Source organism: Carassius gibelio, chromosome B20 (assembly GCF_023724105.1).
Source record: "Carassius gibelio isolate Cgi1373 ecotype wild population from Czech Republic chromosome B20, carGib1.2-hapl.c, whole genome shotgun sequence".
In the NCBI taxonomy this organism is placed as follows: Eukaryota; Metazoa; Chordata; class Actinopteri; order Cypriniformes; family Cyprinidae; genus Carassius; species Carassius gibelio.
The window spans coordinates 8,819,224-8,841,799 of NC_068415.1; the positions used below are offsets into that span (position 1 = coordinate 8,819,224).

Consider the following 22,576-nt stretch of genomic DNA (forward strand, 5'->3'; position numbering starts at 1 on the left):
CTATAATATTTTTATGCAGTTATATTAATCATACATTCCTTGGGTAAATAAAAACTGACATTTGAAAGGAATTCGTGTATTATAAAACGAACATGCTACAATTTATGTCGAATTTGATGTTTCTCCAAACACATTTCCAATGTCAGTGCCCCACTTGAACCGATGGGTGGCACTAAACGCCCAGCGAGCCCGAAACCTTTGAAAGAAACGCCCGTTTGGATCGTAAACAACTGCACAGATGCAGAGACAGGCAGGGCATCGAAACTGATTTCAGATCAGTGTGTGTTCGACAGAGAGGTGTCTGGGGTCTCTGCTTGAGCAGCACTGGGAACAGATATGAACGCTGCGCGTGCACGCGTTTACAGATGCGGAACATTGTAACATCAATACAGAAACTAAACGTAAGTACAACAGGGATATTTCAATGAGCCGCGTGTCTGTGTTTCGTCTTGAAATGGTTCTGATGAAAATAAAACAGTGAAAAGGGGCAAGAGGCTGTGAAATGGATACGGGGCACTAAAGCACGCGCCCTTTTCACCATTTTCAATGATGTGTAGGCTTTTTGGGTGCAAGCCAGGTAGACTATAGTCTATATGTATGCTAAACTAGATTTTTAGGAGAAGTAAGGTATATATAAATGTACCAAAATGACCAATTCACCTAATGATGTTGAGCTTCTAAGCCGTTTGTATTTACATTTAGTCATTTAGCAGACTCATGAATCCATAATTGTGTATCATTAAGCTACGAGTTTCAAAGTTGGCCAAAAAGTGGCAGAGAACACATAACTTTTCTTTTCTTTTCTTTTCTTTTCTTTTCTTTTCTTCAAAAAATGGGTTAAGATTTAGTATATTATTTAATTAAACTGTCCCTATGGCATGTGAAAACCTGACTGCTGTTAAACAAACATGTCCTGACATCTAACTTAACTGCTCTAATCACTAATCACTTCTAATCACTTTGCCTGTCAAATTAATGTAAAAAATGTTAATTCATGGTATAGTGCACTCTAATAGTGGTTATTAGATGTGACTGTGATATTCCAGATTTTTATACCCTAGGCCTGTTAGATAAAAGCATCACAACCAAAAATAAAAATAAAAATAAAATTGTTATGGCACCTCAAGGTCCTTGGAATAATATAAACATTTCTGAAATATGTGTACACACACAGACACACACACACACACACACACACACATATATATTATAATAATAATAAACAGCATAAAGTTTTAGATTTGAAGTTCGTTAATTTACATAATTGCTGCCAACTACATTAAATTAATCTAAAATGACTTAATCTTAAACATTGTTAAAAAAAACTTTTTTCAAGAAAATGCTTTTTTGAACTTTACATTCATCATAACATCCTTTAAAAAAATATACATCACATTTTCCACAAAAAATAAATAAAAATAAACTAAGAAATAAATGAGCTTTTTAAGTATTACAATAGTTCACAGAACTGTATTTTTTATCAAATAAATGCTACCTTAATGAGCATCACAGACTTAAAAATAAAATAAAAAATCGGTATATGCCGAGTATATTAAATAAATAATTTGTGCAAACCTAACTGTTGCCATCTAGCTGCATTAGGTACAGTGTCAGTCACAGCATGTCTTGTTATTTGCTAACCCTGTTGTATATATGTTCACACAGTTCAGTTTTCATAAGGGTTCATCTTGACACTGATCAGGCCAGCTGTGGTCATGATGTGTCAAGAAACATCTTGACTTTTCTTTCAGCCTCTCCACCTCATCATACACCCTGTTCTGTTAACACACTGCCATTGCCACTTTATTTATAATGAGGACACTCATCCACACTCCTCCCTTTTTCCATCTCTCTGTCTCTGGTTTCACTGCTCATCCTTCGAAATGCCTGGACAGAGTGAAAGACAAGAGCCCCATCCCATGAATTATGCATCGCTGCTATAACTGGTTCGTGTTTTTGTACACATCTGTCAGTTTGCGATCTGGAGTAACCGAAGTGAGTGTTTGTTCACTGTTAGGACACTGTGTTTGCAAGTAAGGCCCAAAATCTGCTTGAAAAAATATCCAGTAACACCAAACCTGTCCTACTTGTGTTTCCCCTCTGAATTCTTTTGAGGAAAAAGATTCATTTTATGATAAATGCAGTGCATTGTCACTGATGGCAGATAGCAACAGCAGGGTAAAGAATTTGAAAAACAGACATCAAGACGTCTTTAAAATGTTTCCTCTTGAACTCTGATGGAGATATAGATTCGTTTCATGACTGTCTATCTTCTTTGTGATCACCTTGCAGTTATGGAGGAGTCCGAGATGAGGAAGTCAGTAAGATGGAAAGAGCCGAGCAGAGTTCCTCAGACCGCAGAGGACATCATTACGTCTTACCTAACAGCCTCCGATGAGAATCAGAACAAACTGCAGGAGGCAGAGATCATGGACTTGCAAGCGGTTAAACTCGACTCAGAGAACAGGAACAGAGAGGAGAGCTTTCCAACAAACATCAAGAGCCATAACTGCTCTTTAGATCATGGTAAGCAGTTTATATTGCGATATTTTGGTACTTTGATTAGCCATATTATTTTTTATGAATAAAATAATACTTAAGCTGAATTTCCTCCTAATGAAAGTAATGAATTTTGTTTATTGGAACACACAAAAGGTGTGTGTGTGTATATATATATATATATATATATATATATATATATATATAGACCTTTACAGTCGGCGCTTAAGGGGAACCAATTTACCCTGTGCACGCATCTGAAGAATGAGTAATTATTGTCAGAATTGTCAGTTTTGCGGGATATTCCTTTATGGTTACATTTAAACGTACTAGCTAGTCACATGAGGTACAGTAGTTTCATAGAATGATTGATCTTAAACTTGTTCAAATGTGCCCAAAAAGCACTGGATTGACTGATTTACTAAATTCAGAAGTGTTCCTAAGTTTTCATCCTGGTGTGTTCTCTGTACAGGTCGTCTCTCTGGGATTGTGCCACCTGGGCTTAGTCCTTCTCTTCTGGCTTCACTGCAGTCCCTTGTTGAACACAATGATCACATGCTCCTCCCTCATTCCTTACACCAGGTGTGTGCACTGAGAGTTTGAAAAGGTTACTCTCAAATAAAGCCCATAGCCAAAACAAAAACTGGCATGAAAAGACGCGATTGTCTTTTAATAAAAGTGAGCAAATGCATTTTTCACTCTGCATCCGTCATCAGAAACACCCAGAACTGTTCATAAAATAGAAGGATGACGCAGTCTATACTGTTACCTGATAAATGTTCATGTGTATTCTGTGGACTAGTAAATTACATACATTTTCCAGGGTTTACTTTTGTTTGGGATATTTTAAGAAAAGAAAAGCTCTTTCTGTGGGAGCGGAATAAAATAATTAAAAATGATATTTGGAATTTGTAAAGGAAAAATATGCAATTTTGAGTTTATATTTTCCAATTTGGCCTTTTTTTCTGGTAATATTGTGAGATATAGAGACAGAATATGAATAAATCATCATAAAGAGATGTTGTATTTTTATAAAAACTCAGAATTGTTACAATCTCTCACTTGCAAGAAAAGGAAATGTCAGTTAAAAGTTGCAAATTACCTTCTTTTTTTTCATAGCAGTAAAAAATAGAATTTCAGGATGTAAATTTGGAATTCAGAAATTTTTTTTAGAATTTCAAAATATAAACTCTGAATTCTGAGAGGGGGAAAAAATCAGAACTGTGAGATATAAACTGAAAATTAAGAGATGTGAAGTCATATCCTGTTTTTATCTTGAGATTACGATTAAAAAATGCAAGATAAACAGTAATGATTTTTTTTTTTATCCTGTGTCAGAAACAAGTTTCAGTAACTTTCTGTTTAAACTGCCTCACAAAATTCAGCCAAAACATGTACAAAAATTAACTCTTCCGATTTTTGTTGTATTTTTCAGCATCCAAATAAGCTTCAACATTTATAAACTAAACACCATGCACATTTATAATCAGATCTGTCAACAAGACAAACTACCGAAATGTTCTCACTGGAGTTGTTTTTTCAGTCTCCCTGTAGAGTTATAATAGGGGGAGCAAATTGCTCCTCAATGAGATTATTTTAGTTTGATAACATCAAGAGTACAGTAGAAAACAATTAATTTTCCTGTCTTACACTAAATATAGACGATTCATGTAAGAGAATTCATTAGATGCGAAAGATAGAGCAGTTCTTTCTTGCACGTGACTCCTCGTTCACACTCAGTCTCACCCGTTCACATGTTCAGCAGTTCCATCCTTTTAAAGATGCTCTTCACTGCAACTAATGAAATCAAGACTCTGGATCCAGGTCTAACAGGAAATAGACTTTGATCGACCAGCTGAGAGTGTTTGGAAGATAAATGTGGTAAGGAGATGTAATATTTTACTCGCTGATGTTTTTTTCTTCCATTACAGATAGCGGAGGGCTACTTCCTTGAAAAGGACTGTATCCTTTTTTGAATGTAAATCGTCGTCCTGTTTTGTCTCTGACTTTCCTTTACTGTCAATAATGATCCCTGTTGATGCTGCTGCTGTCATAGCGACCAGTTCAAGCGTAATCAAGAGTCTCATTAGGGTGTGTCTGAACATGTTGACTTGCAAAAGGAAGGATGTTGATAGATTTTTAAGTAATTTGATGAAAAAAAACCCTGGAAAAACAGTAATGTAATTGTAAAATATTACATTTTTATATAACTGCTTTCAATTTTTTTTATAGTTTAAAATGTCCTGTATTCCTTTTAAGACAAAGCTGAATTTTCAGCAGCCTTTACTCTAGTCTTTAGTGTCACATAATCCTTCAGAAATCATTCTGATTTGGTTCTCAATAAATATTTCTTGTTTCAAATTGTGCTACTTAATATTTTTGTGGAAAACATGATACATTTTTTTTTGTTTTGTTTTTAATTATTTGATGGATAGAAAGTTCAAAAGAGCAGCATTTATTTGAAATGGAAATATTTAGCAACTGGTCAATTTAATGCATATATGTATATATATATATATATATATATATATATATATATATGGGGGGGGGGGGTGATGTATATACACACACTTTTAAGTGATGGTTTCTTTAAGCATAGAGCATTTCAGATCAGTGGGCAGTGGAGTTTCTTCATCTGGAGAAGCTGTATCATGAAAGACTGCTGTCTAATCTGGCCTCCATACAAGAGAAATGGGGTAAGGAGGCCATATGATTATGGATAATAATAATATATATATATAACCAGAGAAAGTTACACTATTTACATGTGAGGGATTTTCCTGAAGCATTGTTTTATCTTGTAAGGATGAGACTCCTTTTGTACTGTAAATAGGACAATTGCTAGTTTCATCCTTCATTAGTTAAAAGAAGTAGAATGGTTTGAGCTCAGGAAACTGCTCATTTCGCAACTGCACTTCATTGCCCAGACCACATGTGACTCTGTTACTTAACCAGCATCACTGACTCTCCCTTCTTATCTGATTAACTGGCAAACCTGAAGAATGTCACATATCTGTAGCTTTTTTTAGTACAAGGATTAGGAACTAAGAGACTAGCATGTATGTTTTTAGATTGCTTTCACATATTCTACGAGAAGGTAAATGCATGGGAGAATATGAGACACAGTCAAAATGATTCAAAGACTAGCATCCTTACAGGTATGTTTGGTTTCAGAGTCCCAGAGGAAAATCAGCATCTTAACTGAAAATAACTCTCCTTTAAACTCTAATGGAACTGACAGAGAGAGAGAGAGAGAGCATATGGAACTGTTGAGTCATATCTGCAAAACACACCAGAGGTGAGACAGTGTGCAAGCAAGTAGTATATAATAATAATAGCATACATTCATTCATATATACATACTAACATAAATTAAATATTTAGATGGGCATATTATATTACACAGAAAATTGAATTTGACCAAATCTACTTCTCCTTTTTCAGACCTAACCTCTCTTTGGAAAAGGTAAAATATTATACTTGTTTTGTCAGCCACCTATGCGGTTGAAGTTTTAATGAGTCTGATTAAAGCAGTCTGTTGCTGCAGAACATGGAAGACATAAAACTACACAACAGCCCAGCCCTCGTGTCAAAACACAGAAGATCAAAACAAGAACACGCTTCAGTGAACTCATCCCAGAGAGAGAACCGGGCGGAGGACTGCTCATGGCCAGAAGCTGAACAGGAGCCAGAAGAGGACTGTGAAGTGAATGAGGAGGAGGAGGATGAGGACGAGGAAGGTCTTGAGGAGGATGAGTTCTGGAATGAGGAGCTGCAGGATGACACAGTCGTCGACGGCCAGGTTCCTGTGGATGAGCTGGCCAGCCTTATTCAGGTAGAAGAGGTAAGACGCTGTAGGAGCGATGTTAATCTCTTACATATTACCATCTGCCCTTAGAAAAACTAAGCATGCTGAGACACCATCCGTCTGATGCAGTCTTTCCAAACCATCCGCTTACTGAACGATTTGTATTCCTCAGGGCCTAAGTATGCGATGTATTAATCTGGGTTCTCAAATTGAATTTTTATGACTTTGTAAAAGGTCAAGTGGGACTTTCTTCCAATTCTCAGGCCACATTTCTTAGCCACAGGGTTTCTCGGCTTTGTGAAAGCAAAATAACGTGATGTCATCCGCAGCGTTATGGCAGCCATCTGCAGGAATTTTATAAAGAAGCGTTCAGGGAGTGTATGGTTTCCCAAAGCTATTGGGTGTGGTCGTCTTAAATAACAGTCCAGCTGCATAAACCTTTTCCAGAGCTGCGTCCGACACACACTGCGAGTGTGTGAAGAGTTCTGGACTTTTTTTTTTTTATCAACACACACGACATGTGCATTACATTATTTTTTTGTTTGTTGTACATTATTATTTTATAGTGATTTGAAGACTTGGCAATTTTCTTTTGGCCTCTGATTTGACTTGGAAAAGCAACAACAACAACAAAAATAATAGCCACATTAAAAAACAAACATGTAAAAATGCAGGGTTTTCATTATTAGGTCAACTGTCCTTTGTGAAAAAAGTGTGCTGAAATGAATTGAATTTGCACTTATAGTGCTTTAAATCTAAAAAAGTATATTTAAAAAATATAAGAAATAAAAAGTCCACATAAAAAGCGAGTACACGTTCATGACTTTCTTACACTAAAGTACTCTTTTAAAAAGTGCACTTTGTAATGATGTTAAATTATTATTATTTTTAGATCACTGTTTTGTTAATATTTTGTCATGCTTTACATAAGTACACTTGTTTTGATTTTATAAAATATATGAAATTACATAAAGATGTGCTTAAAAAAAGCAGTTAAAATCAAATATCATGTCTATGAAAAAGTGTACTTTTTTCCCCCCAAGGCATCCTTACTGTACGTCTGCTTCATTATGATGTTGCACATACTGACCCCTTGTGGTTACTGGTTGTTATTACATTTTTTGCTATGAATGTATTCTTAAAAATAATTCTGCATCATATTGTACAGTCTATTTTCTTAAAGCATCTTCATACTTTACTTCTGTAGAGGATTCCCTCAGATGGCTTAGTGTCTATTTTAAAGAAGAGAGAAACAAAGAAAGCTGCACTGCTAAAAGACTCAACTAAACGCAGGGTCCGCTTTAGAGAGCAGGGCAATGCTTTCGATCAAGGTACGATTGTAAGCATATATTCAGACAGTGCCTTTATGTATTCAGATTTCTGTTTTGCATTAATGTGAGACTGATCAAAGCTCATCTTTCTCATGCATACAGATGAGTCGCCCAGAAACTCTTGCCTGATCCTTCTCGTCCTGTGTCTGGTTACTGTGGTGATCAGCACGGGTGGGACTGCGCTTTATTGCCTCGTTGGAGAGGCGTACTCAAACGTGTGCGCTGACTTCTCGCAAAACGTGGACTTTTACTTTGGACCTGTACGACGAGGAGTGGACGCTCTCGCACAGTGGCTCTCTTCTGATGCATCATAGCAGCTGTTTCATGCAGTGGAACTGTTTCTTTAGATTATAATTTCCAATGATTAACAGTATTCCTCTTGAGATAATATGCACTTAATGCACATTACCAGACTGGCCTTAATAAATGTTGCTTTAGTGATTCACACAGTGCTTCCTATTAATGAATAAATACATTTGTATAATGTATTTAATATTGGTTCAAAAACAGGTCATTACAGATAATCCTTATATACCACTTATTACAGATAATCTTAATATACTGTACCACTGCCATTCTTTGAATCAGTAACTATACATGCATTGAAATAACTGCCTATAGAGCCAGTGATATTGTTTTTTTTTTACATTTTAGTACTCCAAGACACTATATTCCAAATACGCTATCTTTCATTGGTGCTATAATCATTGAAATGCATACAGTATCAACAAAAATAAGCATAAATTGGTGTATGTTGAAGGAATAGTTCACTCAAAAATGAGAACTGGCTCATAATTTACTTATCTTAAGGCCATCCGAGATGTAGATGAGTTTGTTTCTTCATCAGAACATATTTGGAGAAATGTAGCATTGCATCAAATGTAGCATTGCACCAATGCATCTTGATGTATAAAAAGCTACATTTATAAGAAACAAACAAATATTAACCAAGAAAGCAATATTATTGATAAACAACTTAAATCTTAACCGGAAGCAACTGTTTGAAGTTAAAAACATCTTGATGATGAATTATATAGATAAACTCATCTACTTTTTGAATGGCCTGAGAGTGAGTACATATTTATTTCTGGGTGCATTATTGCTTTAACTGTGGGATATTAACTTAATATATAATAATAATATAATTTTAACTAACTAACCAAAATGGCTTTATTATTAACAGAGAACATAAACTGGCTGAATAATAACGATGATTGATTGTTCTGACTTGATGTCAGTAATATTTATAATTGTTTATAATTGTACAGTATAAAAGAAGGCAGTTAATCAGTTTTAATTACAATTATTATTTGTGTTCAGCAGTCAAAGTGAGTTTTTGTGGAATATTTGTGGAATATTCAGAACCAGAAACCTGTTTCATTGTACAGTATGTACTTTTTTCTTTCCCAAGTAGTATACATAATCTCTTTATGACTGACTAGAAATGCGTTTTTTATATTTAGAAAGTGGTTTATGCTGTATCTCTGTCCTTAATAATATTGGACTAGTCCTCTGAATGATGCAGCAGTAAATGGAATTGGCACACATAATAAAACCTATGGTGAAGTAGGAGCATTTCTCTTTGGAAACCCACAGACTTACTCATAGCTAATTTCATTTCAGAATCCAATAACAACTTCTCTGACAGTAAAAGCTTTAAGATGCACAGAGCAAAAAAATAGTATAGTGACACAAGCCTTTATCAAGAGTCAATTTCATTATCACGATTGCCTTGCCAACTGAACAATATTATTGAATCTGAACATGAAGTTGTAATGTAAAGTATGTATGGAAATAATTTAAATTGCTTAATTACATCATTTTTAATATATGAATCGTCACATACAGTGGGGCCCAAAGGTCTGAAACATTAACAATAAATTCATTCATTAATAATTTGTAATAAAAAAATTATTCATAAATATAAAATTGTGTTAAACTGTAAAATGTGTCAAAACAATGTTAATTCAGTCACTAACAAGCTGTGATCTTACAATTTATCAACTCACATTTAAATGTAATTTATTGCTAGGTATATACATATGTTTGCTCTCATATTATATGTTAATGTTCAGAAAAACACCCTCCTCTGTGTTACTGTTGTAGTAATATCTCCTTTCCAGCACGAGATGTCTCTCTTCTTCAATGTGTGACAGTTTCTGGAATCTTCACCCACAAACAGTTGGATTATTTATGGTTGAGCTACATTTATCAGAAACACAATCTGATGCACTAAACGTGTGTATTTTGCACGCACACTGTACACTGACAGCAGTGGAGCCGCAGCAGTCGCTCTTACCTCGTCTGTGTTTGCCTCGCACGCGGATCAACACACAACAATGGCGACGCTCACAACGTCAAGCAAAAGACCGTACCATATCATAGTGTTCGGAGCGAGCGGTTTTACCGGCCAGTTTGTTGTGGAGGAGGTTTCACGGATGTGTAACGAGGGTCCAGGAGGGACGTTACAATGGGCTGTAGCCGGACGAAACCGCGACCGACTGGAGAAAACACTCGTTCAGGCAGCTGACGCTCTGCGTACGTGTTTGACTGTGTATACATTTGGACTTGGAAGTTTTTGTTATTGTACTTTACATTAAAGTGTCCATGCCACATATAATATAAATGTACTGAATTATTGAACATATAGAACAGAAATAGAATTTAAAAAAATAATAGAACCGAAAATAATAGAACCTATTTACAAGCAGCGCCACAATATGTGTACATGTGTTTTAAATGATCAATTACAATGTAATTATTTTAAACATAGCCTACGTGTGACTTTGTAGCATAATAATGAAATGTCATGGTACCCTAAAATACCACATATGTTCTATAGTGTCAAGTGCGATATATATATATATATATATATATATATTGCAAAAAATTACAAACTTTTTATATCTTTAAAAATGTTTATATTATTAAAATAAAATGAATTATTATTATTTTTCTATGATATTATTATATAAATTTGTTTTATTTATTATATTAAACATGCTTTATTTTACAGTTAATTTGTTATTAATATTCATTACAGATATGAACATGCTAATAACGTGGTACCATTGTGCGTGTGTGTGTGTGTGCGCGTGCGTATATATATATATATATATATATATATATATATATATATATATATATATATATATATATATATATATAAAAGACTATGTTTTTATTCTCTAGGACCATCGTGTTAGTGCCCCTGTTTTTTCTTTGAGACAAAGCAACAAAGAATTACAATGCACATATGTTATTTATGAGAGGTCATAGTTTGTATTGGGTATAGAATGAATTGCCATACAGTTAAGGCTAGACATGCAGTCAGCTCATAGTATTATATGAGCTTCAGCAGATTTTGTCTGTTGAGATTATGGGATGGGATTACAGGGTTTGAGAATATTGTTGATTAAAGCCATAAGGTTTGGACAATCCCATCATCATCTGGAATAGGCTGTACTGATAATCGAGGATTTTAAAGCTATGCAATAGTTTAAAGAGTAAAGTGATACAGTGATCTATCTATCTATCTATCTATCTATCTATCTATCTATCTATCTATCTATCTATCTATCTATCTATCTATCTATCTATCTATCTATCTATCTATCTATCTATCTATGCATTACATAAAATTGTATAATTTATTTGCAGCATTTTGAGCTGTTAGAGAACAAAGATCCATTTGTCATTTTTCTGCAGGTAAACCAGAGCTGAAGTGTGTGGAGGTTATTGTAGCAGATGTAGCCGAGCCAGAGTCGTTGGCCATCATGTGCAAACAAGGAATCATTGTGCTCAACTGCGTGGGACCAGTAAGTCCACAAAGACTATTGTAAAAAAGCACAGGAAGGGGTCAATTTACACATCTGTGCAGTCACACCTGTCCCAGTGCACCCATAGGCCAACGATAGCTCTATGAAAGAAAAAAAAAAGATAAATGGATTATGGAGTTGTGTTATTCTGAGAGAACTGTTGACTGTGAAATGGCGTGGTGCTGAGGTGTCTTCTCTCAACAGTACAGATTCTACGGAGAGCCGGTGGTGAAGGCCTGCATTGAGAATGGGGCACACTGCATTGATATCTGTGGAGAACCGCAGGTAGCTAATGTTTCCATCTAACAATTTTTTTAATAATCTACTTTTGAAAAACATACCATTGAAAAGTTTGGAGTCTGTAAGGTTGAAAGTATATAATTTAGACAAACTGTTTTCTATTTTAATGTTAATAGAAAATGTTTACATTGTATTTATTCATGTGATGGCAAAGCATAATTTTCAGCAGTTGTTACTCCAGTCTTTCACATGATCTTTCAAAAATCATTCTAATATGCTGATTTGGTGCTTGAGAAATATTTCTTATTATTTTCAATGATGTGCTACTTAATATTTTTTGGAAACCTTGATGCATCTTTTCAGGATCCTTTAATGAATAGAAGGTTCAAAAGAAAAGCATTTATTCGAAATGAAAATCTTTTATGTTAATTGAACGCATCCTTGCTGAATATAATGACTATAAAACCTGACACCTGAAAAATCTTTTGGATCCTTGATTTGTTTTTTTTAGTTTTTAGAGGGGATACAGCTGAAGTACCACAGTAACGCTCAGGAGAAGGGTGTGTATATCATTGGAAGCTGTGGGTTTGATTCAATTCCAGCAGATATGGGCATCCTTTATACACAGGATCAATTCAGAGGTGGGTTGCATGTCTGTGATTTTTTTTATACATTTTTTGTTAATGTATTATTATTATTAAAATTATTGATTATATATATATATATAGAGAGAGAGAGAGAGAGAGAGAGAGAGAGAGAGCAGGGAAACTTCAGTGTATTAGAGAAAAAATCTGATCCTGACTTAATAGGTTTAGAGGTGTGTTGTGCATCAGTGTCCTAATGGTAAAACATGCATACAGTACATTACTGTGATATTTACCCTGTGTGTGCCCTTTGACCTTTGCATCAATGGCTCTTGTGCAGTCAGATCTTTAATCTCATCCCAATTAGTTGGGCATATTACTGAAAAAGGCAAAGGCGCTCAGTGCTTACAGGATGCGAGTGTCTGTTGTTGGCCTTTGAAGCGCTGCTGTGGGCAAACGTGCCTGCAGAGCAGCAGATGCCTGACCACTCCTCTGCCTGGCTTTCACAGGAACGCTCACTGCTGTGGAGAGCTTCTTAACCATCAACACAGGACCTGAGGTGAGCAACAACTCCTCATGTTTGCAGATCTGTTTTAAGGGTCCACAGGAATTTGATTGACTTGTTGAGTATGAGCTCTCAAAGGTTGGTTTGATCTAAGTTTAAGTTATCATATTTCCTGCTGTTTTAATCGAGTATGAAGAGAGCTATAGCAGACTGTTTGTATCAAGCCCATTGGGTGTCCACAATAAAGTAGTTGATGTCTTGGCTTTTGTTCAGCTGTCTTGTCTTCTTCATCAGGGAGGATGTGGCCATGATGCAACGTGGCAGTCTGCCATATTTGGCTTTGCTGACAGTGCCAGTCTCAGAAGAATAAGGAGGAAGTTTGGGCATAAACCTCTGCCTGCTGTTGGCGCTAGAATTAAAAAGAGGTATTAAAGTATTTATAAAATCATTCTCAGCATTACATCTCATTAATACTATCTTAATCATGAGTTGTCTGCTTTATATAGCAGCTGACTCCCAGAGGAGTGAAGGAGAATAGTTCTCAGGATGGAAATCTTTACTCGTGTTCATTTGCTTGCTATTTCGGTGTACCCAGGGGAGCTTTGTTCTTCAGTAAGGAGATTGAGCAGTATGCCATTCCCTTCATGGGCTCAGATCCATCTGTGGTGCGACGGACTCAGCGCTATATGCACGAGGAACATAAACACAGCCCTGTGAGTCTATAGACTGGCAAAAAAATCACACAATCACACACACTTCTGGCACAACAATAATCATTTTTAAATAAATTATTACTCAAAGTAATATATGTTTTATATTTATTTTATTTTATACATGTGTATGTGTGTGTGTGTGTGTGTGTGTGTGTGTGTGTATATATATATATATATATATATATATATATATATATATATATATATATATATATATATATATATATATAGATTCATATTTTTTTATGTTACATTTTATTTAGTTTTTTTACAGTTTATGTATATTAATTTATATATATTTTTTATTATTAATAAATGTAAACATTTTGGTTTACATTTTTACTTTTGGTTTATTGTGAAAATCTCAAATTGTATATATCAGTTATCTAAATATTGTCAATTTCCCATAGCTGAATATTTAAATATTTATAAATATGTATAAAAACTTAAAACATAATTATATATAATATCTATTTTGGTATATTAAATTTTTTTCTTTTCTCTTTATTAATGTTATCCTTTTCCCTAATTTGCCATTTATAGCAATGCGACTAATACAAGTCAAAATTTCTGTTATGTGGACCATGCCAGTCAGTTTTTATTAGCAGAATAATTTTATCCCAGCACTGCAGTGAAAGCCACTAATCAGTGGAATGCCCTACCAGAGGACATAAAAGGGTGTAAAACTCATGGTCTTTTTAAATTTAAGTTAAAATCTTTTTTAAAATCAAATCAACTATGTAACCACTAAGAATGTTGTAGATAAATTGACTGACTGATTTAGTTGTTTTACAGCCATTTATGGCCTTGACAGTATGTGTGTATGTATCTATTGTTTTCTAACATATAGGTATTTTTTGTGTTTTGTAAGCGTTGACTTGCCTGGGGACTACGGATGAAAATTAGCCTTTGGCTAAATCCGGTGCAATGCATCAAATGTGAATTTTATGTTAAAAATTGTGCATGGTCCCGTTATAAATAAATAAATGAATGAATGAATGAGAAACCCTGTATTCATTTTTCTTAAACTGCTCTTTCAAAGAAGATCTAATGGGTTCTTGACTACCCTTCTGTTTCCTCTTAAAAAGGCAGTCTTTGACAGCTTCTTCCCTTGCTTTCCAAACACCATTATGCCTCTTAGCAGTTTTAATTACATTTCTTTTCGCTCTGTCTTGTGCGAGCATGATTACTGTGATAGTGCACTGAAAGCCCACATGGAAAGAGCAGGGGATGATTCACAGTCTTTGTGATTAATCGTACTGCTCTTTCATCTCCATAGCAATGACCACAGTGTACTGGATGATGTCAATATGGTCATTTTTGATTGATGTTTTACTGTGGACCAAAAAGTATGTGTTATTAATTTAACACAAGTGTCACAAATGTGTGCATTTCAATGTCTTACTCACTTTGTTGTTGTTGCCAGCAGTTTTGAATTGGTTCCTCTTTGCTCTTGTCCTCAGGTTCAGTATGTGGCATATGTAGGTATTGGTGGTCTCTTCTCCGTGCTGAAGACCCTCTTTGCAGGTGTCGTCTTCTGGTTCATGGTCAAGTTTAGTCTTGGCAGGGGATTGCTTACTGAGGTCCAGTACCATTTTAAAAGTCATTGCATTACTGTTGAAAATTTGATGGACAAAACTCTCATTCATACCGCAGAACATCAAGAAGCTTACATAAACTCATGAATTTCAACTCAAATGTGTGTGTGTGTGTTTCAATTAGTTTCCAGAATTTTTCTCATTTGGTTTGTTCTCCAAGACGGGACCAACAAGAAAGCAGGTACAAATGATGCACTGAAATGTCTAAAACACAATATGAAATGCTAACATCTGTCATACACAGCCCTCGGTTGTGTTGCCGAAGTTAAAGTTAAGTTAATTCTTGTCTTATTCCAGATGGATGGAACCTCTTTCAGCTTGAGGTTCATGGGGGAGGGCTACACGTCTGGTCATGACCCCTCTCAGGGCAAACCAAATGCCAAAATCAGCACTGAAGTAACAGGACCAGGTATTGTCCTGCTCTCTATTTGATCCGACTCAAAATATTCACCCCAAATACTTAGATATGGTCACTACTGCTATATTTTGCAGAGCCAGGATACATCGCAACACCGATTACCATGGTGCAGGCAGCTATTACACTGCTTAATGAACATCACTGTCTCCCGAATAAGTGAGTAAAATGACCGCAACATAATATATAGATGATTCTTAATACTGGTCCTGTGGAATTAAAAAAACAGATATGGGCAATTCTTAAAAAATAAAAAATAAATAATATTCTCTTTTAGTTAAACAAAGTAAATAAACTACAATTCCAAATTGCATATACACTATTGTTCAAGTTTGTGGTCGTCAGTAAGATTTTTCTTAATGATTTTATTCAACAAGGATGCATTAAATTGTTTAAGTGACAGTAAAGACATTTATAGGGTTACCAAGGAATTCTATTTCAAGTAAATGCCGTTCTTTTGAGCTTTCATATATTTCCTACATTCATATAGACTGACATGTAAAGAAATGTGAACTGTCCACAATTATAAGGTATAGCTAAGAGTGGTCCAGACCAACATTATGAAAGTATGACTTACTGAAAGTATACTTAACTAAGAAAGTTTCGGGACACACATGTTAGCGTTAAGGTACAGCTTAGGGTAAAAGGTTTTGGGAATCGCAGCCCTGATCTTCATTTTTTTTAAGACACTGCAAATGTTAGAGTGAAATTTTAAAGATTGATGCCGTGAATACTCAGTGTTATTTGTGTAGCATGTATGACATGCTGTCTCATGCAACATCCTTTTATTGGTCCTCACAGGGGTGGTGTGTACACTCCAGGGTCAGCGTTTGCAAGAACCACCCTAATCGACCGTCTGAACAAACACGGAGTCCAATTCTCACTGAAGAACGGACAATAGACAGGAGTCCTCTTACTCTCTCAGATTCAATCAGCCTAGCTGATCTCTTTTATTATATAAATATAGTCAAATGTGTTGTATGTCTTTACTTTTTTGTGATTCATCAACCCTCAAGCATCCTCTGGGAAAAATTTGGGCAAAATCTTTTATTTTTATAGTTTCCTTTAATCTGAGCGGTACAAGACTTAACTGCTTCTACTAATTATGCCAGCTAAACTCACACACACAAAAAAAAATTACTCGGTACAGCAAAGTTAAGTGTAAAAAAAAAATTATTATATATATATATATATATATTAGGGGTGTAACGGTTCACAAAATTCACGGTTCGGTTCGATACGATACACTGATGTCACGGTTCGGTTCGGTTCGGTTCGATACGTTTTAGATACAGCAAAATGTAAAAACATCTCAACTTTTCAGAATGCCGCAAGCGCACCGCGGGTCATGTGACAAGAACCAACCAATCAGCTTCATCCTTTCCCGTAACAAGGTTGAGAGCTCAGCCAAGATGAAGGAACAGCTGATCATAGTTGTATATGGATTGCAATTTTGAAATAAATTTAGTAGCAGAGCTACTGCAAGCGATTTTTAGAGCTGCAAATCCATTTATCCTTCGCTGAAATTTCCGCGTCTCATGGAGAGAGCACGTCATTGTTGCTTAGCAAAGACAGACGCCTCATGAGCGCTTCTGCCCGAGCGCTTTGGAAAGGAGGAGAAAGACGTGCTTAGCGTTTTCCACGCGTTTTTAGGAGCGATATGTGAACGGCCCCTAAGGCGCTCGCTCACTCAGCACGCGCTGAAGGCTCGTTGCAAAATGTCTAATGCATTTAACAGACCAGAAATATAAGATCTAAAATAACCAACAGGTCTGGTGTTTGGGTTGGATTCCCTGTAAGCTATAGTGTCTAAATGCTGCAGGGATAGTTTGCTGCGTGCATGTTTCTCCTTTTTTTCGTCTTTTCCCAGATAGTACTGACGCATATATCCCAGATATTCCCGCTGGTTTTTTTTTTTTTTTTTTTTTGTAATCCCGCTGGTGTACCCTGTCATGTTGCAGATGCGACATACCGTTGTTTTTTTATCCACCACTCTCTTGCCATCACCATTATAGCTTAAAGGGAATCCAAAGTGCACCCAAACACCAGACCTGTTGGTTATTGGGGGATCTTCTCATTTCTAGTCTGTTAAACGCATTGGCTATTTTGCAACGAGCCTTCAGCGTGTACTGAGTGAGCGAGCGCCTGCTGAGTAGCCTAACATAAACATATAAGATGGTGTTTTTTTCTTCTTCGGGAGTGTCAGGGGCGTTGCCTGTTACGTTGTTTGGGTTATTGGGCTACCTTGTTGAACGCATATCATTATATTTCTATCTCTCTCTTTTTTTTTTTTTTTTTTCAAATATAATTAATTACTACAACGAACCGTTCGGTATACATAATGCGTACCGCGTACCGAACCGAAAGCGTCGTACCGAACGGTTCAATACGAATACGCGTATCGTTACACCCCTTATATATATATATATATATATATATATATATATACACACACACACACACACACATACATATTTTTTCCTTAGAGGGGACCCGTCGGAAATTAATGGGAGATACTATAATTCAGAGAATTTTTTATTTACCTAATAAAAATCTATATATCCAACACGATGCACATCATAAATACACATAAATGAAGGGATGAGCCTATACAACATTCTCAATATTACAAACACACACACACCTATATACAATTTTCTAACATCTTTGTTAGAAATAAATGACTCAATTGTCTTTCCCTTATCATGGTCAGATTTGTCTTTAAGCATATTTTAGCATTTTTGTATTGCCTCACCCAACAATTTTCTGCAATTTTAACTTGTGATAAAATCTAAAACGTTAGCGGTTAAGTTCGTTAAAACAGTGACTTATAGATTTTAGCATATATTCAGCCATTAAGTACAACTGATATTTTTTTTATATTTTTATGGCATCATATCTCACCAGATGTCACCAAAGTCACCAAATCATTAGATTTTGGATGTCTGAATTTACTAGAATAATTGTTTACATAAGTAAAATAAATATTAAATATAACATACACATAAGCATATTTTACATAACAATTTGGAGGTAAATAAAAAACAAAAACAAAAAAATTGCATATATTGATCGTTTTTATTTTATTGAAGATAGTGATATGACATTTATTTAAAAAACACTGGGATCACACCTAAGACCAATTAAAGGCTTCTATGTGAAGAATGCTTGAGGGTTAAATGTCTCAGATCTTGAAGTATGTACTGTGAGCCCAAAACACTTTTGGACACTTAAGTCACATTTAATGACACTAGTATCCCTTTCCTGATACAGTTTGTCTGTTACAAATCTATATTTATTAAATTTTTGCAGAATAAAGAGAGATCTTAACATTTGTGAATTTGGCTTTTAATCTCTGTCCCTACATGCTTTTGACAGGACTCCGCCACTAGGGGTCTCCTTTTTCTATTTCCACATCTGCCGATTATTTATGTGGAGATGACAGGAAAGGTCATTTGGTTTGAGAGGGGTAGACGTTGTTTGGGGAGATTAGAAAAGGCAATGAATAGATCTTTTTAAGGGAAAGAAGAGAGGTGGCTGGGGGTCGCAGTGGATGAAGAACGGGGACTTAAAGATGCAGGCCAGGGTTGAAGCGGGTTGAGTTAGTATGACGCAGTCTCACAGGAAATAAAGAGATGCTGTGATGGCGCTTGTTTTAATGTGTATTGTCACACTTGACTAAAGAGGAAGCAACAGTAGAGTGTGTTGTAATCACAGATTTTGCTTACATGCATTGAGGGTGAATTATAAAAGAAATGATATATGCAAGTACCATGTTTTATATATATATATATATATACATATATGTATAAATTTATGTGTTCTAATCAGGAAGTATTTTTTAAAATAAAAGTTTACTACTAAAAAGTCTTAAAGGGATAGTTCACCTTATAACACTTTCATTTCCTCTCCCTCAAATTGTTATAACCCTGTACGAGTTTATTTCTTCTGGTGAACATAAAAGAAGATATTTTAAAGACTGATGGTAACCAAACAGTTGCTGGTAGCCATTGACTTCCATAGTATTTTTTTATGTATTTTTTTATATAATATATATTTATGTGCGTGTGTGTGTGTGTGTGTCCAACAGAAAAAAAGAAACTCGTACAGGTTTGGAACAACTTGAGGATGAGTAAACGATGACACAATTTTTATTTTAGGTGAACTGTGTCTTTAAATAAGCGCAGGTGGTTAGGCTTCATCAATTTACAAGAACTTCTAATACTTTGTCATGTTTGTGTCACTTCCCAAGGGAAAGATGTGTCACTTACTGAAGGAAGATGTCAGCACTGGCTATTGTTAGCCAAAAAGTCATTACAAACCTTGTGGAAAAGAGTATACCTTAAAGGGATAGTTCACACAAAAATGTGAGATTTTTGCACATTGTACATAAAACCCTTATCAGTCTTCTTCAGTACTCTGTCTTTCTCTTTCTGTCTCCTTCCTCCTCTCCTTCCTCATTCCAGTTCTCTAGAGGAACATTGTTTCTCTTGCCATGTTTTAAAGTGCCTGGTACTCAGAATCTACAACAAAGCATTATGTAAGACGCCCTCCCTTGTGCGTTCATTTTGCCCAAACATCACCCTCCATCTCAGTCCTCCCTCCTCCACCCCTCCTGAGAAGCACAGGCGGTAGTCTGGAGGATCGCATTAAACGGCCGCACGTGTAATCTCAGAGGGTTAGGGCTGTGTGTGATCTTTCTCGGCTTGCCACAGGAACGTGTCAAAGATCTGGACAGATCCAGCGAAGCCGTGCTAATGTGTTGCTGTGAGCGCTGGGGCGGAAGTGCAGGATTTGCTGTATGATTTGGACTCTGCTGACTACTTAATAGTGGGCTTGTTTTGCGGTTGCAGGACATCGGGCGGGGGAAGAGCGCTAGAGCACTATGCAGCATCACTTACAGCTACGGGAGGAGGAGAGAGAGGGGGAGGGGTGATGAAGGTGTGGAGAAAGTGAGACATGGAGGGTGGAGATGTGAAAGCAAAGGAGTTGAGGTGGTATATGAGGAGAGGATGTGAAATTCAGAGAGAGTGACTTCGAAGGCGTGACGTTTTGACTTAATGTGACAGCAAGAGAACGTGCTGGTTCAGTGGGACATAAACAGCGGGAGGACAGACTGAGCAGTTTAAACTACTTTGAAGGAAAAGTTTATGGGTACACTGTGAGGAAAATATTTTTCAAACTTAAATAAAACATTATTTTACGGAATGTTTTAAAAGTAAATAGTGTTTGTAAACCTTAAAATGTAAAGTTAGATTTAATATGTGGCTTACCATCTCTTTGTAATTTTTTACAGGCAATTTATGAGTGAAAATTGTACAGTAATTATTATTGTAAATAAATCAAATGTCAGCAGATTTAGATATTTATTCTGATAAATTCTGTCAGTAAATATTAAGATTCTGTAAATGCACATTCAAAAGTTTGTGGCTGATAATATTTTTCAAATGGATTTTTTTTTTTTGTGGTAGTTTTACCATTTTATAATAACCATTTTCTGTACTTTAGTCTTGTAATGAAAACTGATTTTTCAACAGCATCCGCACTCCAGTCTTAAGTGTCACATTATCTTTCACAAATTTTAATATCCTGATTTGGTGATCAATAATTTGTATTTTAATAAATATAATATACATACATACAGTATTGTTCAAAATAATAGCAGTACAATGTGACTAACCAGAATAATCAAGGTTTTTCGTATATTTTTTTATTACTACGTGGCAAACAAGTTACCAGTAGGTTCAGTAGATTCTCAGAAAACAAATGAGACCCAGCATTCATGATATGCACGCTCTTAAGGCTGTGCAATTGGGCAATTAGTTGAATTAGTTGAAAGGGGTGTGTTCAAAAAAATAGCAGTGTGGCATTCAATCACTGAGGTCATCAATTTTGTGAAGAAACAGGTGTGAATCAGGTGGCCCCTATTTAAGGATGAAGCCAACACTTGTTGAACATGCATTTGAAAGCTGAGGAAAATGGGTCGTTCAAGACATTGTTCAGAAGAACAGCGTACTTTGATTAAAAAGTTGATTAGAGAGGGGAAAACCTATAAAGAGGTGCAAAAAATGATAGGCTGTTCAGCTAAAATGATCTCCAATGCCTTAAAATGGAGAGCAAAACCAGAGAGACGTGGAAGAAAACGGAAGACAACCATCAAAATGGATAGAAGAATAACCAGAATGGCAAAGGCTCAGCCAATGATCACCTCCAGGATGATCAAAGACAGTCTGGAGTTACCTGTAAGTACTGTGACAGTTAGAAGACGTCTGTGTGAAGCTAATCTATTTTCAAGAATCCCCCGCAAAGTCCCTCTGTTAAAAAAAAGGCATGTGCAGAAGAGGTTACAATTTGCCAAAGAACACATCAACTGGCCTAAAGAGAAATGGAGGAACATTTTGTGGACTGATGAGAGTAAAATTGTTCTTTTTGGGTCCAAGGGCCACAGGCAGTTTGTGAGACGACCCCCAAACTCTGAATTCAAGCCACAGTACACAGTGAAGCATGGAGGTGCAAGCATCATGATATGGGCATGTTTCTCCTACTATGGTGTTGGGCCTATTTATCGCATACCAGGGATCATGGATCAGTTTGCATATGTTAAAATACTTGAAGAGGTCATGTTGCCCTATGCTGAAGAGGACATGCCCTTGAAATGGTTGTTTCAACAAGACAATGACCCAAAACACACTAGTAAACGGGCAAAGTCTTGGTTCCAAACCAACAAAATTAATGTTATGGAGTGGCCAGGCCAATCTCCAGACCTTAATCCAATTGAGAACTTGTGGGGTGATATCAAAAATGCTGTTTCTGAAGCAAAACCAAGAAATGTGAATGAATTGTGGAATGTTGTTAAAGAATCATGGAGTGGAATAACAGCTGAGAGGTGCCACAAGTTGGTTGACTCCATGCCACACAGATGTCAAGCAGTTTTAAAAAACTGTGGTCATACAACTAAATATTAGTTTAGTGATTCACAGGATTGCTAAATCCCAGAAAAAAAAAATGTTTGTACAAAATAGTTTTGAGTTTGTACAGTCAAAGGTAGACACTGCTATTTTTTTG

At 35.8% G+C, this 22,576-nt stretch overlaps 2 protein-coding genes across 5 annotated transcripts; both read left to right on the plus strand.

Annotated features, from left to right (window-relative positions):
* The first annotated feature begins 226 nt into the window (after positions 1–226).
* LOC127984451 (consortin-like) lies at positions 227–9,207 on the plus strand. Of its 4 annotated transcripts, none has more exons than XM_052587095.1 (10): positions 227–401; positions 2,293–2,526; positions 2,972–3,081; positions 4,431–4,461; positions 5,109–5,195; positions 5,674–5,797; positions 5,944–5,965; positions 6,047–6,334; positions 7,515–7,638; positions 7,741–9,207. In XM_052587095.1, the coding sequence occupies exons 2-10, from the start codon at positions 2,295–2,297 to the stop codon at positions 7,950–7,952; spliced, it is 1,230 nt and encodes a 409-aa protein (XP_052443055.1). In that variant the 5' UTR covers positions 227–401; positions 2,293–2,294; the 3' UTR covers positions 7,953–9,207. The 4 variants fall into 4 exon arrangements, with proteins under 4 accessions (XP_052443055.1, XP_052443052.1, XP_052443054.1 ...); XM_052587092.1 differs by having other exon boundaries at positions 230–401; positions 6,047–6,343; XM_052587094.1 differs by lacking the exon at positions 227–401 and adding an exon at positions 408–1,995 and having other exon boundaries at positions 6,047–6,343.
* A 133-nt stretch (positions 9,208–9,340) lies between these two features.
* On the plus strand, positions 9,341–18,851 carry sccpdhb (saccharopine dehydrogenase b). The gene is made up of 12 exons (XM_052587091.1): positions 9,341–10,176; positions 11,347–11,456; positions 11,661–11,741; positions 12,208–12,337; positions 12,790–12,839; positions 13,080–13,210; positions 13,381–13,498; positions 14,962–15,081; positions 15,221–15,277; positions 15,394–15,505; positions 15,589–15,670; positions 16,313–18,851. Exons 1-12 carry the CDS (start codon positions 9,978–9,980, stop codon positions 16,410–16,412), a joined length of 1,290 nt encoding a protein of 429 aa, XP_052443051.1. The 5' UTR covers positions 9,341–9,977; the 3' UTR covers positions 16,413–18,851.
* Positions 18,852–22,576: the final 3,725 nt, after the last annotated feature.

Coding starts and splice junctions, on each gene's coding strand:
- LOC127984451 (XM_052587092.1), top strand. CDS start 2,295: ATGGAGGAGTCCGAGATGAGGAAGTCAGTAAGATGGAAAGAGCCGAGC. Junction 3,082..4,430: donor TCCCTCATTCCTTACACCAG/GTGTGTGCACTG, acceptor CTTCCATTACAG/ATAGCGGAGGGCTACTTCCT. Junction 5,966..6,046: donor CTAACCTCTCTTTGGAAAAG/GTAAAATATTAT, acceptor CTGTTGCTGCAG/AACATGGAAGACATAAAACT.
- sccpdhb (XM_052587091.1), top strand. CDS start 9,978: ATGGCGACGCTCACAACGTCAAGCAAAAGACCGTACCATATCATAGTG. Junction 15,082..15,220: donor GCAGGGGATTGCTTACTGAG/GTCCAGTACCAT, acceptor TGTTTCAATTAG/TTTCCAGAATTTTTCTCATT. Junction 15,506..15,588: donor CACTGAAGTAACAGGACCAG/GTATTGTCCTGC, acceptor TATATTTTGCAG/AGCCAGGATACATCGCAACA.